The sequence below is a fragment of the Clavelina lepadiformis genome, chromosome 7, assembly GCF_947623445.1.
Source record: "Clavelina lepadiformis chromosome 7, kaClaLepa1.1, whole genome shotgun sequence".
NCBI classification, from domain to species: domain Eukaryota; kingdom Metazoa; phylum Chordata; class Ascidiacea; order Aplousobranchia; family Clavelinidae; genus Clavelina; species Clavelina lepadiformis.
This window is the reverse complement of record NC_135246.1, coordinates 11,761,658-11,777,468: the sequence shown is the minus strand read 5'-3', so window position 1 is coordinate 11,777,468 and position 15,811 is coordinate 11,761,658. Positions and strand designations below refer to the sequence as shown.

At 35.6% G+C, this 15,811-nt stretch overlaps 2 protein-coding genes across 3 annotated transcripts; one reads left to right on the top strand and one right to left on the bottom strand.

Moving 5' to 3' along the window:
* The first annotated feature begins 1,561 nt into the window (after positions 1-1,561).
* On the top strand, positions 1,562-9,568 carry LOC143465642 (single-minded homolog 2-like). 2 transcript variants are annotated; one of them, XM_076964043.1, is made up of 10 exons: positions 1,562-1,679; positions 2,162-2,346; positions 6,113-6,309; positions 6,880-6,975; positions 7,163-7,276; positions 7,545-7,750; positions 7,904-8,010; positions 8,255-8,402; positions 8,476-9,023; positions 9,097-9,568. In XM_076964043.1, the coding sequence occupies exons 1-10, from the start codon at positions 1,615-1,617 to the stop codon at positions 9,441-9,443; spliced, it is 2,013 nt and encodes a 670-aa protein (XP_076820158.1). In that variant the 5' UTR covers positions 1,562-1,614; the 3' UTR covers positions 9,444-9,568. The 2 variants fall into 2 exon arrangements, with proteins under 2 accessions (XP_076820158.1, XP_076820159.1); XM_076964044.1 differs by lacking the exons at positions 1,562-1,679; positions 2,162-2,346 and adding an exon at positions 3,476-5,928.
* LOC143465643 (vacuolar protein-sorting-associated protein 36-like) lies at positions 9,445-15,420 on the bottom strand. The gene is made up of 9 exons (XM_076964045.1): positions 15,211-15,420; positions 13,251-13,381; positions 12,848-12,992; positions 11,877-11,939; positions 11,481-11,567; positions 11,272-11,382; positions 10,813-11,013; positions 10,367-10,516; positions 9,445-10,121 (listed from the first exon to the last, which is right to left on the bottom strand). Exons 1-9 carry the CDS (start codon positions 15,304-15,306, stop codon positions 9,948-9,950), a joined length of 1,158 nt encoding a protein of 385 aa, XP_076820160.1. The 5' UTR covers positions 15,307-15,420; the 3' UTR covers positions 9,445-9,947.
* Between the last annotated feature and the right edge of the window lie 391 nt (positions 15,421-15,811).

Below are 15,811 nucleotides of genomic sequence, written 5' to 3'. Positions count from 1 at the left end.
TACCGGTTTGATATTACCAGCTAACTAGGTGGTTGCTAAAAATAGAGAAAGGTGTAAAGAAGATTTAACAGAACAGATTTCAAAATTCAAGTAGAACAAACAGCTTAGAATTGCCGCTTGCAAATGTGCTAAGCGGTCCTAGGAAATTTAAATGTTACTAAAAGCGTTTATAAAAACTGATTTGAAACCTTAAACATTAATTGCTTATTAACTTTTTATTTCTTTTGATATGGCATATCCCAATTATTCCGTTCTATTTTTGTTTTAAATCTTGCACTAAAAGTATATAGAGATGAAATTATTAGCAGGAGTGTTACCGTCGTGTACGAATGTAAATAGTGATTGTATTATTGCAGCCAAGTGCATAATTTGGTTAGTGTTAATTGTATAATTCTTATTAACTGGTTCACGTGAAATTGTTTTATGTAACTAAATATTGTTTGTTATCTAGGTAAAGTGTTTCGATTTAAATGAGATATATTTTGCATAGCTGTAATTACGCGTGAATGCAATTCTCAGGGACCAAAGTAAATGACGCGTCCAAGTGTACAATTTTTTCTTTAAAGATTTCAGGAAATCCACGTTGCAGTGCAGTTAAAACTGATAGCCGAAGATAAATATTAACTGCATGTTGTACGCTCCTGATCGATAAACATTCATTCTTTTATGGTACAGACAGAAAAATTCCATCTCAGCCACCAGGATTGCTGACTGTGTGAACAGTGGACAAGTGCTTTGACCAATGATAATCTTAGCATTGTTCGATTACCATTTGTACAAATTGACAGTGCGTGCTTGAGCTTCGATGCATGCTGAGATCGACACTGGTCGGTTAGGCGGGTCATATTAATCTATTGATTCTTTTTTATCCATTTATTCACGAAATATTACCATGTACATGAAGCGGCAGGTGCTACGCAGCATTCCAGTATGTGTCTGGCGCAGCCTGGCGGTTTGTTGGATATTAGAAAAAATTAAAAAATTGCAGATGGCGGATGTCAAGTAGAATTTTGCTCTTTTGTTTCAATTTCAGGCAAGCAAGCTGCTAGGCAAAAATATCTATTTTATAAGCACAGTTTTTTTTATCAATTTATTGTTTCCAACAATTTAAATTATTTTTTGAATATTTAAAAAAGATTTTAATTCTGATAATTTAGATAAAAGCTGATAGATAACCCAGCTCACATAATTTCTTTATTCTTTTTCTTTATTGCTTAAAAACAAATGAACCCTTTTAATATCTCTTTTGTTGAAAGGTTAAGTCTACAAAACCGTGAATTTGTAAGAAGATTTATTATTAATATTATCCTTCTTTTTAGAAAGGATTAATATAATAAATCCGTTTTGTAAAAGCAATATTTGTTCTCCTTGGTTCTCACTGGGTGTGAAATGATCTGGTTATTGTGACAAAAAGGATCCCGACGACAGACACCCGGCCCAGTGTGAAGCCGGCAGCTTTGTCATTCGATTGTGACTAACACTTTCCTATTGAACCAGTAAATGCAAGGTCATCATGAAACATATGCCACGTGCGGATGTCTTATTGTTTACCTTGTGTTTAGAGAAACTGTGACTATGGATGTATATAAGTATGACAAAATTAAATAAGGAAAAATGACAACTAAACCTCAAAGTATGACGGAACAGAGAAGAGGTTGCTTAGCTCTTCCGCAACATAAGTAAGTCTGTGATATTTATTTTTTTATTATCATGTCACTATTTAATTTTTATATAGTTTGTTAAAAACGTTGCATGCATGTCCGCGTTTTTATACTTGCATACGTTGTTTATTATTAAACTCTTTAAAACTTATCTCGTTTAAGTCATGATGTCTATCATGTGTGGTCAGTTTGTCTTTTTCCGGAATAAATTTTTTGAGATATACCGTAGCCTACCATTTTACATTGTTATATTTTGTATAGAAAAATAGTTCAACACGTAATTATAATTTCAATATTTTGGAGTTATGAACTAAGCATGCATATTTAAAACATTTAGTGCTGGCCTCTTAAAAACGATACGAGGCAAGCTATGACAATAAAACTGTGCCTCAAAATCAACCCAATCTTGTACAGCAAACTCCATCTTTTTGTATCATTCTATATATAGTAAGGTCTAATAACCAATTTCTAAGTTTTTCACAAACAATGTTTTATTTTAGTGAAGAAAAAATGAAGGAAAAATCCAAAACTGCCGCCAGAAGTCGACGAGAAAAAGAAAATTCGGAATTTTCCGAGCTCGCAAGGATGCTCCCTCTTCCCACTGCCATCTCGACTCAGTTGGACAAAGCCTCAATCATCAGGCTTACTGCAAGCTATCTCAAAATGAGACACATATTACCTGAAGGTTTATGGAATTTTTTTGTAGATATGTATTAATCAAGTTTTGGTAAAATTTAAGTCTTTAGCTTAAAATGGGCAAAGGTTAATTTGGAACATCCCACGAAACAGTGTTAATCTATACATTGTTTCGCATATACCCGTAGCACATAACGCGGAGAAGCTAGAAGTTTTTGAAATTTTGGATGATAAATGAATAAGCGTTGACAATAACGGATCCTATTGTGAAGGTCAGCTTCTATTTCTGTAAAACGTCTAATAGGACAGAAAGTTTTGTATGTTTTTCCGCTATAGTTCTCCCTTGGCTTTCTTGATTAAATGAATCAGCTTTCTCAAAAACCGAACCTTCTGTGTAAACATCGGTGCTCAAGATTGTGATAGTTTTATAGGACTTTACGGATCCTTCCAAAATTTGTTTTTTTGTAAACCATGCGTTCTCTTCCATACCTATATACACTTGATCGGTTGGCTGAATAAATTTAAGTGATTTATGAATGATAAACATTGTACGTAATTTTTAATGACGTGCCACCAGTTCCTTCATGTATAAGCTGTAGATATGATTTTATAAATAAACTATGCGTTATGGGATTAATATTTTTCTTACTTTCACATTACGCCCCGCTATAAATAGCCTAAATCAGGGGTGGGGAAAGTATGGCCTTTTGAAGAGGTTTGAATGGCCTTTTAACCCTTCCTTTGTTTACAAAGATTATTGTTTTAATTGCTAGTTTTGATCGCTTTTTACCAGTTAAGGGAGGACCAGTTAATTCTTGACTCAACGATGCTGATGCAATCAAATATCGTTTCATTAGCTCATGATACACCGTCTCGTTGAATAGCCATTATAGCCCACCACAGTGTAAATAAACAAGCTTTCTAATATGTTTTCTATGCCCTACGTACTTCTAGTTACAGCTTAACTGATTCTCTGGGAACTTGAATGTGACCGTCCACCAGAAAAATTTTTTTCCGCCCCTGGCCGAAATAGTCATTTTTTTATAACTGATCACAATTAAAAGATATTTGAATATAGGCTAAAGTTCTTTGTATATAAAAAGTGAAACATATGTTTCAGCAACTCATCATAAAAAAATTCCCATCAGATATTTTATGTGATAGTAAACGAAACGTCATTGCCTTTCTAACTAATTGTTTTCAAATTGGCAGAATATAATTATATAAAACTTAATGCAATACCTATAGACTGACTAATTATCCCCGGCATCCCATGCGAGACATGTTTTTGCAGCGTTAAGAGGTAATGAAGCAAGGAGTGAAGTAGAAATGCAACTCTTTTCTTTTCTGACCCGAGTCAAAACAAATAAGGGTAGCCGGTGAACCGCTAAAAGATTTTATGAAAACCAAACGGAAATATTTCCATCTACCAACTAACGTTGTGGTTTTAATGGGCCAGCACATGGAGTATATTATGTTACGAATCATTGTCTAACAATAGCAAGCAGAGCCCCACAAGATATTATTCTTAGTCACAGACAATGAAAATCATGTTTGTATCTAAAGGTAAGTCCTGTTGCCTAAACCTGTTTAGAATAGTATGTCAATAACCAAGCTGTTTTGGTGGCTTAAGAAGCCTAAACATAGTAAAGTAAAATTATATCAGAATTATACATAAGTGTGCGATTTTCTGGGGTGATGCACTGTACGTTGCGTGTATCGATATCGTTTTATTGACATAGCGGTGTCCATTTTCCTGAGAGCTCAAGCTTCACTGATACCGGGGTAAAAAGGCAATTTGCCGGATCTAAAATTTCTTTTGTCAGGGCATATCGTCGTATTTGACCCGATACTAAGCAAACGAACATGTCGAACAAGTGAAGGAATGTGCTCTATAATATGGCAGTATAGCCTCACACCAAATAAGTTTTGAGGTGGGACGCTTTATGCTGCTTTTTAAGGGTGGAACAAATATTTATGATGAAATTTTTGTACTGGCACGTTTACACGAAACAAATTTTGAATGACCAAAATGCTTATCGGCAAACATCACAATGTTATACATTGGCAGTCATGTTTTACTTTATCGGAGGGAAGTTATCATAATAAAGGCTAAAGATTCAAAACCTTGGTTTACGAAACGAAAATTACAAAATTTGTAGACGTAAGAGATTTTCTTGGTACAACCCGGGTGTTGTGTTTGCCCTGTCAAGTGTACAGCTGTTCCGCTGGGCGCGACTGGCTGGTTAAAAGTGACATGCGCCACAAAGCTAATACACTAAATGAGACTGTAAATATAATTTAAAGTACCTTAATCTTAAAACTGTAAAAAGCTGGCCTAGTTAACCACAAGGAAAGGTTATACATTCATTGTTATAGGAGCTGTCTACTCATACGCATACGATTTCAAGTACTAAATGGTTTTGATGAAAACAATTTATCATATGTTGACATGTCCGATATTATAAAATATTATATCAGACGTTATACTGTGAAAGTATTACGAACCAGACTTTTATTGATAATAATCGCTGTTTAGGCTACATCGGAATATTGCCGAGAAAGCAAAAAGTTCTAAAGATTTATTTCTAAAATGGTTATCTTACCGTTATAAAAATCATTTACACTACAGTATTTTAGATAAGGAAAATGTTAGGATTAGATTATACGAATTACAACTCTGAATACACATATATTCCACCACGTTCCTGCAGATATTTCATGTAAATTCACCATTGAATCGAATGTTAAGCTGCTTGTCCGTTGCTATTTGAATCGAAGTGAATAGACGGAATGCGTTCATCACGTAAAGCCATTTGTTCAAGAACACGTAATTGCCGAAGATGTTAAAAATTTGAAGGCAGGTGCTCATCAAAAGTCTATCACATCATATTTTTCGGCCATTCTCACTGGCAAATAGAACGAAAAATTGTTCATATAGCAATTTTTCACGCCTAATTGCTCGATGAAAGGAAAGGTAACTTTAAATTTTATTGCGCTCTTTGTTTCCATTGTTTCGTCATTAGTCATTGTGATGTCACAAAGGCGGTCTTTCGCACACCTGTGTAAATTTAGTGACGATGCACGAAGCTGATTTCGCCATTTTGTTCAAACATGAGGAATAAGGATGCAAGCAAAACTGGAATAAATTTTCTTTAGCCTGTCGCTAGCGGAAGTATAAGCGGCGTAATTAAATCAGCTTTATCACCAATCATAAGCGTGGACGCAAAACGTTTTTATTGGTTTGTAGTACATAGTCTTTCCTTGGTTTTTCCGCGTTAATAACTGGCTTGCGGTGCAGCAAACGAAGATAGTTTCATTGTGGTGACGATTAACAATAACGCCTAAACTTTAATGCAATAAACAAAAAGTGTTTGGTGTGGTTTTTTGATCTATTTTATCGTTTTAATTAATCACTGATGTGACCATATACGGCGTCATACTTTTGATCTAGTCGCTTTGAAGAAAATGAAATGAGTGGCGAGATGCCATGAAACTGGGATTAAAATCCCCTTTCAAGCCAAACAATGACATAACAGCGGCTGCGTGTGAATCAGAAAATTTCATTAAACACCTTTCTTTGTCGACCTGCCATGGGGAGCTGTGACATAATCATTACCGAGAATTCGTGGTCAGAATGCTCTTGTTTATAGCCCTATGTAAATGAGAGCGTGAAAATAGTTTAACGTTACGTAAAATGGGTTTGTATTTAAAGGTATTTTTGATATCATACAGAGAATCGTAGAGCTACGTATTACAATTCCTTTCCGTTTAATAAAAAACATCATGGATTAAGTATTTCTGTTTTGCTACAGGTCCTCCAGTTTACAATCATCCCAATAACTATGGCTGGGGTGGCAAGAGGCACTACAACGGAGGAGCAACTCGGTCGCCACCTTTTGTCGCTTCTCATCTCATGCAGAGTCTGGACGGTTTTTTGTTCGTGCTCGGTGCGGACGGAAAGATAATGTACATGTCTGAGACCGCCTCAGCACATCTAGGTCTTTCACAGGTAAACACCAACAATCTTAACTGTAATATCCAAAACTTGTTCAAGAGTGTTTCCTAAGACTTGTTATCTTTTGAAGGTAACAACAGGGCAATGCAAAGATTTAGGAATACTAAAATCAGTAATAGCACATTTTCTTTATTTCTATATAGGAGCTTTTTGACACTGAAATATTGATTTTTTATTCAAGCTCCAATCTTAGCACGTTTTTTAAACACTTTTGAATAAGATTAATCCTGAGCAAACAATTGATAATATTCATAACTAGAATAGGGTTTGTCTACGCCGAAAACCAATCATGTTTGCTAAAGAGGTTTGATTGGTGTTGCTCTTGTATGATGCATTTCTATAGTGAAAAAATTTACGTCATTTTGCAATTTCAAGCATATTTAGTTGATGACGCTCACGTATTAGCGTTCGGCATTCACTCTTTTTAAAACATGTCAAGATGTATTAATATTGACATATTGACAAGCGCAATAACATTGCAGCGGTAATAAAAACTTCTATTTATAAAAAGCGATACCTAAGAATTCTTTGCTGAAAGCTAATAAAGAAAATTTTTCATCTCAGATAGAATTGACTGGGAACAGCATTTACGAATATTTACATATAAATGATCACGATGAAATGAAAGCCGTTCTAACGGCGCCACCAGCACCTTGCCAAGTAAGCGAATCAAATAGTTTTTTCACTGCTGGTTGCAAACGATTTTGTAAAATTTATAAAGTTTATAGTCTTACAATGTGTTGAAGACGGATGAAGTAGCCTATATATTGGCATTGGCACTTCAACGAAACAAAAATAGGCACTATAACAATAACCTAGAAAAATTCTAAAAAGTTACTTTTCAAAGAATTCGTCGTGCCCTCAAATTTATCCAGAATACGAAGCACCAAGGTCATTCTTCGTCAGAATGAAATGTGTGTTGGCTAAACGAAATGCTGGCCTCACCAGCGGTGGGTACAAGGTAAATTATGACCAAAAAGTTATGCAACAATTGTCGTCATTTATCACGATGGTAACGACATACTATATGGTTGGACTTCGTTTGCAATTTTATCTTAACGTTATTATTTTCTTTTTCTTTAAAAGAAAACCTTACGCAATATCAGACAAAACGTTAACAAAAGATATTCTAATTTTCCCAGAGATTATGTATATTTAAATTTTTCAAAAATATTAAATGATTCATACCAAATAAAAATGAACCTAACTTTACATGAACCTTTCTGCAGGTTATCCACTGTACTGGTTACATCAAGGTCCGATATTTTGTGTTTGATCAATTCGACGGTTCGAGTCGAGGTGGTTACCACAACGTGGGGGTCCTCGCTTATGGCCGATCTCTTCCGACCAACTCGATGACCGAAGTGAAATTAAGCTCGAATATGTTTATGTTCAGAGCAAGCTTGGATCTTAAACTAATTTTTCTTGACCAAAAGTTGGTATAAACGTTTTCTTTGATTGCTTTTCTTATTGCTAAGGAAATCACTGCATTTATAAAAGACATTTCATTAAGCTGCTAGAAGAAAGCATTTTAAAATATGTTTAAACTTTAAACTCTAGCCTTAAATAGTAGTTTTTTTTCTGCCAGGGTTTCCGACCTACTAGGCTACGAACCACAAGACCTTGTCGAGAAAACCCTTTACCACTATGTCTATACCGACGATGTCATCAGCCTAAGAGAAGCGCATCACAAACGTAAGGAAGATTATTTCTAAGAGCAACAGCAAGCAATGCTGAGTTTCAACATAGGCCAATTTTTTGCATCATTTGGTCCTTTGGATGTAATTTTTGTATTGATTTTAGGATATAGGACGTGATAAACCAAGATAATTTTCTGCTTATTCCGGCAAAATAGGCCTACTTACCGCAGAAACCTATAGTTAACTAACCATCTTATATCTTAAACATTTTACATGGAAATTTTATTTTTATTTTTCAGTCTTAAGTAAAGGCCAGGTAATTACAAAATATTATCGATTTCTGACCAGAAACGGTGGTTGGGTATGGATACAAAGTCACGTCACCATCGTGCACAACACCCGGTCTTCAAGGCCCCACTGTATTGTCAGTGTTAACTACGTGTTAAGGTCGGTACGTTTGAAACTGATCAATGCAATTTGGCATTTAAAAGTAGATAAAAAATTACCTTTATTTTTGTAGCGATGTGGAGTGTCAAAATGCTGTGATGTCGTGTGTACAAACCGAACCATCAAAAGCATTTCAATTCGTAAAGACAAACAACTCTTCCAAAAATAAAAAAAGAAAGGCAAAACTGGGCAAGGGACAATTGAACAACAGACGTGAAGCTAAAAGCTACTGTGAAAGGTTAAGAAACCGAAGATCGGCAAATCTCGAAGATACCGGTTCAGAAATCAACACGTCATCAAAATTAAACGGACATAGAAACACAAATGAGACCGTTCCTAAGTTGCAATGGTTTAAGCCACAAAAACCCTCTCCGCGAATTCAAGAATCCGAATCCTTAGATACCGGTTTTTCTTCGGACACGTCTTCCTCTTTGTTTAAAATGCAACATTCTCTTGACTCTACTTATCCAAGCGCGTCACCTGGCGGTAGTGATCATCTAAAAGAACAGCACTTGCCGAGAAGGTATCACGTCCTTTATCACTATCATCATCACCATCACCACGGCTTGGAAAGACCTTACGACCGCGAGAATCGTTATTTCATGCATAACCAAACGTCAGGTAAAAAATGATCAATGCTGATTTTAAATTTCAATGTTGGCGTTAAAAGTTAATGGTTTGATGATTTTTGCAGGCTCTTGGAATTTTAAGCAACAGCTTTACGAGCCTTCTTATAACCTGGCTTGTGACGCCCCGGTGGAAGAATACAAGTTAGGCAAAAGACTCATTTATCCTCCTCCTTACGTCAGGAGCGATCCGAGATACTCTCTTGATGACGGAGGAAACTTGGAAAGCAGCAGATCACTCACTACGTCTCCATCTTCCTGCCGATATGCCTCGTATAATACCAGGACTTACGACCCCAAGAAAGCGGGCGACGCGGCAAATTCTGCAAACCTGAACATGAAATGTGTTCACGACGACAAGACGCGCACTTATGTCCAAAATTTCGAGAACTCGCCTTATCTTCAAACCACGTAGCTCTATTTTTTCCTTTTTATTATTTAATGCCTCTTCCTCAGATTTTTCTATCGTGATTGTCCGTTTTATTGCAAATATAGATTTTTCTTAAAATCGTAAATAAAAGTTCTAGTTACTTTGTTTAATTCAAGATCGATAGAAAAGTTTTCTGATTAAATATTATTTATTGTAGTCAAGAAGAGCTCTGCCTCCGCGATTTACATCAAATACAGCACAGTGCAAAGCAGCCTACTAAACCTTCATAAAACAAACACGACCTAAACTAGGTAACGGTGCCAAGGTCTCGTCAGTTCTGAATAATTCACAATCGTACGTATTACCATTGCGGTAGATTTTCAGCATTCAGATTGAAAAAATAATAAAAGGTTTGCTGCTGACTTGAGTCCCAGACCATGAATGCCTGACGATCGTCATCGAAAGTTCAGAGTGAGACATACGAAAACAGATCAATAAAAGCAGTGTTCCCCTTCTAAATGGTAAGGGCATGATTACGATATGATTTATTTAAACCACTTTTGTCAAAAAGAGGTTTGGAAAAAATCGCAGTCCTTCGTCTGAGTCATCACGACAAACTCCACCCACAGATTCGGTTAAAAGAAGCCTTTCCTTGGCAAGCAGAACCGATATGTTAACAAGATTAGCCAGTTCCTGAGCGCTTAGAGAAGTGCTTTCTTCCACCTGCAAGTTTGTCGTAATTTTAATGAGAATTTGTATGTGACTGTTGGATTTTGAAAATATGTTTTTACTTTGTTTTACAATTTTCCTAATTGTCACAAGAACTTTACACCATTAAAATATTGATTACACCTTTTTGACAGGGTGCATGCTCGTATATGTACTGCCATTAAACCTAAAACTTATATTAATTACTATTAAGTTACATATAGGCATCTTTATAACTTTAAAAACCAAAAATGTCGTACTAGTTGCGTAGTCTGTTCTATAATGAGATCATCACTGTGAGATTGCAGCTGTAAAACTGCTACTCCAGTTGCGAAAGTCCGCAATTTCAAAGAAAGATTTAGATTGTCAAGCATCTTGCATGCATTAAGCAAATCCTCTGGTGATAAAAGCTAAGAAAATGATTAACAAACCAAATTGACACAGTTTAACACGTTTAAATAAAATAAAGTTTTCATCTAGCAGCCTAGCTTCCTGATTTTACTTTTTACAGAATTTAGCATTGTTCCATTTATTGTTGGGTTAAAGATTTACTCATGCACATTACGTTATTTTGTAAGGAACATCTGCAGTAACATTACCGTGGTGTACTTTAACATGTAGCAGTACACAAACAAGCTTTAAAAACTGAAAATTTAACGACAAAAATATTGACTGGTAAAATTCTATAATCCAATGAAATACTTACCTCCATTCCTCTTGCCCGGTTTATCCTGCAATACGCATCTGACAACAACATCATGCCGCCACATTCTCCAACAGCTTTATCAAGTGATTTACAAACTTCATGAGCAAGCTGCATGTGGTAATGTGTTCCTGAACCATGGGTTTCTTTTGTAACAGGGTTTGGTATTCCAAGACTTAGTAGATAAGATTTAAACTTAACAGTCTGCAAAATTATGAAAATGTCGATGAAAACTTCATAAAAGATGTTGTAACAATCGACAATTGTTTTTATATTCTGTAGTTTAACAATGGTTTACACTTGTCTATAAACTACATGAGATATACACTATAGGAAATTCGTAGCTAATGTTAGATAAAACCTGAAAAATAGGCCAAATTGATTAAACCAAATTTGTAATTCGAATAATTAAAACAAACTAATTAAGTACTAACTAACTAATTAACTAGTACTAGCACTAACTTCATCATCTGTGATATCTCCTTTCTTATCTTTTATTTTTGTAGCAATGTTGGACGACAATGCAACCATTTCCTTAGCTTTTTCCATTAATTTCGTTAAGTCTTGAAATGCCTATATTGAAGGAAGACAACTACTAATACCAAATTTATTTAGCAGTACTACATCCTATTTGTGTAAAACAGAAAGGTTTAATAATAATTAATGTATACCACTGAGATATTTTGGTCGGTTTTCTTTTGTTTTTCTTCAATTTTTCTTTCAATTCCAACAATACCAGCTGCCCTTGTTCTAGTGCCCTAGGAAGTGATGTTATGCATGTTAATAATAGAAATAGTCATAGCCATTTGGCATCAAAAACAGGAACATGACAGTATGTATTACTAAAAATAATAACCTATAAAAGCAACAACCATATGCTATAACATACAATGCAAACTACTACACAAAAACTAATCTGTGACATGTAATTGAAAGGCTTCAAGATTTAATGTAAGGAAAATATTTGTTTAACAAATGGTGACTAAAATTTGCAATGTTATTTTTTTGTTATTCCAGTATACATCAAAACATAATATGGCTGTAAAATTAAAATGAATTAAACATACCATTGGAGCTGATTTAAGTGAGCTGGAACTAGAAGAAATGCTTTGCTGGACCCATCCTTGTTTCTAGAAAAGCATACATATCAGTACTCAAAATTGCTCTCAACTACCCCGACCTCGGCAAAGTAATGCCTGCAGGCCCTGGGGCATTTTGGCTGTTCTTAAATGGCTCCAACAAGTTGGAGAAAAATAGACATCACCACACTCTGCTAAATCAAAATTAGAAAACACACCAGGCCAGTAGTGTTGCCGTTAGACCATCTGACTCAGCAATGTTGAGAGCAGTATACAATTTAGGGCTGGGAATTTAGACAATCTTCAATGGTGGTTAGCTGAATGGCATTAGCTGTTAACTATCTTATTATTTGTCAAGTCACGTTGTTAATTGCAGACAAAACTACTATTTATTCTCAAGAATCACGATGAAAAGTGTTGCTTTAGCAACATATGTCATGCTCGAGTAGCTACATTACAAAGTTTATCAGGGAAACAAGCTATTCAAGCATAAAAATGGTTAACAGAGCACACATTTCCAAGAGTCGATAGATTACCAAAAATTTTGCTCCAAATTCTTTCCTTTATGTTTGTTTTTGGCTAATGGCTAACAAATTTTTAGTCGCTAGGTGGCTATTGAGTAATTAATTGATTGAAGCGGCTATTAACCGATTAAATTTTCCAAGCCTTAATAGAATCCTTAATGGCGCAACTCTATCTTTGCAGTCTCCCTGGCCTTGGGCAGGGCATTAACACAGCTTGTTCCTGTTTGGTGGTTTCGATTAACAGTTCAAAATTTGAGCAAGACCACAAAAATCTAAAAAACGATTTAAAATCATCGTAACAGGTTTTATTGGAACTGTACTCAACTAAACCGATGGTAATCAAAGCATTCAATTTCATACTTGGGTCCTGCCCTGCATAAGAGTTACAGTTTTTATGTGTATTGGGGCAAATCAGATGACTATCTTTGGACTAACCTGAATTGCAGCTTGCAGTTGATTGTGGAACTCAGATTCACCTCCATCCTTGAAAGAAAACTTGATAAAACTATTTTGACTCCTTGAAACAGGACCCGGAACTTTGTTGACGGGAGGAGCTTGTAAATGAACTGATACTTTCGGGCTACAGTCATGGTAAAAGATCATAAAAAGAGATATACTGTACCACACCATGATAAAAAGTAAGCAATACAGATAGCACATCTAAAGTCAAAAGTAAGGTCAATTAAATCAACTTTGAATACAATAACTCAAAGTTATTTAATAAATCTAATTTCAGCTTTGAATAAACTTTCACGGTACAGTTTACGAGAACATGTCCCATCAGATTAAACTATTGTGATAGTAGGTTAGGTTTCAACAATTTCTCCAAAAATTTCACCTTTTCCCAAAACCTCCAGAATGCTTTTCTGAATATACAACAAGTTCCATTGGCAAAGCAATTTGATATTTGGCATCAGTCCAAATTATCCTATGGGTTGTAACTTTAACCGTACCGTCATCATAAGATGTCTGTAGCAGATAAAATTACAACGCATTATGCTATAGGTCTATGTCTGCTTAGTGTCCAAAACGTTCAGTTAGTAGCACGCCCAATATATGTAACTATATATTTTGCTTATTTATCAATATATTTTGGAAAATCTGAATTGTAGTCCTATCCAAAAATTCTATTCAATTAGAGGTACCCTTTAATGCAACAGGCACATTAATTCAACCTAAAATAGTCAAGCTTTGCATGCACATAGCAAACTCAGCTCTCAGTGGCAGACAGTGATTAAGCCAGGGATGTGCCAAACAAAATTGAAAAAGATTCATATTTTGATGCTTGTGCAAATCGAAAACAAACTCTAATCTACACTTTGCTCTCTGTAATAAGTGAATCAAAGTACCTGATGAGCAAGGAAACTAGTCTTAAACTTCTCCCCTCAAGGATGAATGGCAATACTCTATAAAGCAACCTGATTTTCACTTAAAATACATAATTCTAGAAATTGTTGCAACCATTCCCTAATCTTTATAATTACACAATCAGAAAATAACGTTGTGCAAATGTTTCTTACTTCATGCAGAATAAAAGAATGCAATCCAAACTTGTCTGTAGAAGTGTATGATATGTGAGAAAATCAAAAATAATTAATAATTTAATTAGCAGATAATATTTAGAATTTAGATTCATGTCCAAATTAGTGCTTGCTTAGTATAAACGGGAATAAATGCCGGATTGGCTAGCATATCACTTTTTGACAATACCTCGAGGGTGCAGGATGGCCAAAATCGATGTGGCCGAGAGCAGGATGGTTAAAATCGGGATGCATTGGGTGTAAAATGGTGCACCACATACATTTTGCAGTCTGCTTGGCTGTACTCGTTGGGGTCTGTTTTTGTAAATGTGCAACCTCTAAAAGAGGAGACATTGTGTAAGGAGACAAGTTGACGTGCGGAAGTAGCAAGCACAGTCTCGGTGTACAGTCGCCATGCTTTCCACTATGGCAGGGTTGACCAAACCGGGCACTTTGGGCCTTTACATGTGGCTCTTTGAACTTATAAAGAAACTGTTTTAGATTATTTTCCTATTTTTGCAGTTAAGATACACCTGGACTTTAAATTTGTTTTGTTTGATTCTGACTGTTAGTTTTATTTCAGGCAATCTTTGATTCTAGTGCTTGCATGATCTACTGAGTGCATTACTTGATTGGTAGTGACACACATCCACCCAAATTAAAAACACGACAGTTTACATCAGAGGCTTTTGTGAAGTATCAAAAAAGATTATCTGCAACAAGCATAAATTTAATAGTTTTCAATCACTCAGGATATGCACGTGATAGCTACCAGCCCAAGTGTGGCACCTGCCTGAATGAGAATCATCAATGTGCATGTCTAAATTTTTTATTCTCACATTCAACTGTCTAGCTTAACCTCGCCATAATAATCTGCTTTGCTGCCCAGCGAAAAAAAACTTATTTTAGGCTACGATTATAAACTTCAGCGTTTAGGAGTAAACATACAGCGGGTAATTGTTTAATTTTTGGCTCTTAAAAACTTTGGTTTGGTATGTGACTCGAACTTGAAGCAGGTTTGGCCACACCTGGTATTCCTACCGTGCACACAAAATATTGTTTTAAATTGAGCAAATTTATGATAAATATGGTAGCACATTCAAATTTGGTATCTATTACAAGAACATGTTACGGACGTGATCCAGCAATAAGGATTCATCACCAAGTTTAAATCGCACAAAAACCTTCTTCAGTCCAAAGATAAAAATTGTGATACCATTCCACCATACCATATTAATCTAGTATTAAGTATGTCTATTAGTAGTGTATAAAACGTACCTTATCATCACCATCATAAATCCTCACTGCATTTTTAGTGTAAAAAATTGCTTCATTGAATTGTATTCCGCCAGTTACCCACACAAACCGATCCATTATCTTGTACACATTGCTTGTCTTCTTATACAGTTATAGTTCAGAATATAGTTCCTTGAATTGAAACCAGGTAAATAACTAGTCAATGCTTTATAATAAGTATAAAACAACCATCAATTGACTAATTCTCTACCATGAACTGGGTTAACTCACGACTTTGACACAGGTCAAAGGCATGGCTATTTTCCAGGACAGGTATAGTTACGTAGACTTAATTTACATAGGTTTCAAACACTCTCTCAGCACTTGGCTATAGAGATTGGGCTTAAGAGATTTTGCTGTAGCGATTGGGCTCGCCTGCCGCTTAATAATATCCAAAGAGATTCGGCCGACTCACACCTCGGTAGTGACTACCAATGGTCGAGTATAAACTCTAATAAGGTGCGTAGACTTTGCGTTTATGATGCCTTCTTAAAGAGGCAGGGGCAAGCGAGACATAAGCCTGACCAGTGACTGATTGACCATGCAGTTAATATGGTCGACACTCCACAGTAATCTACGAAAG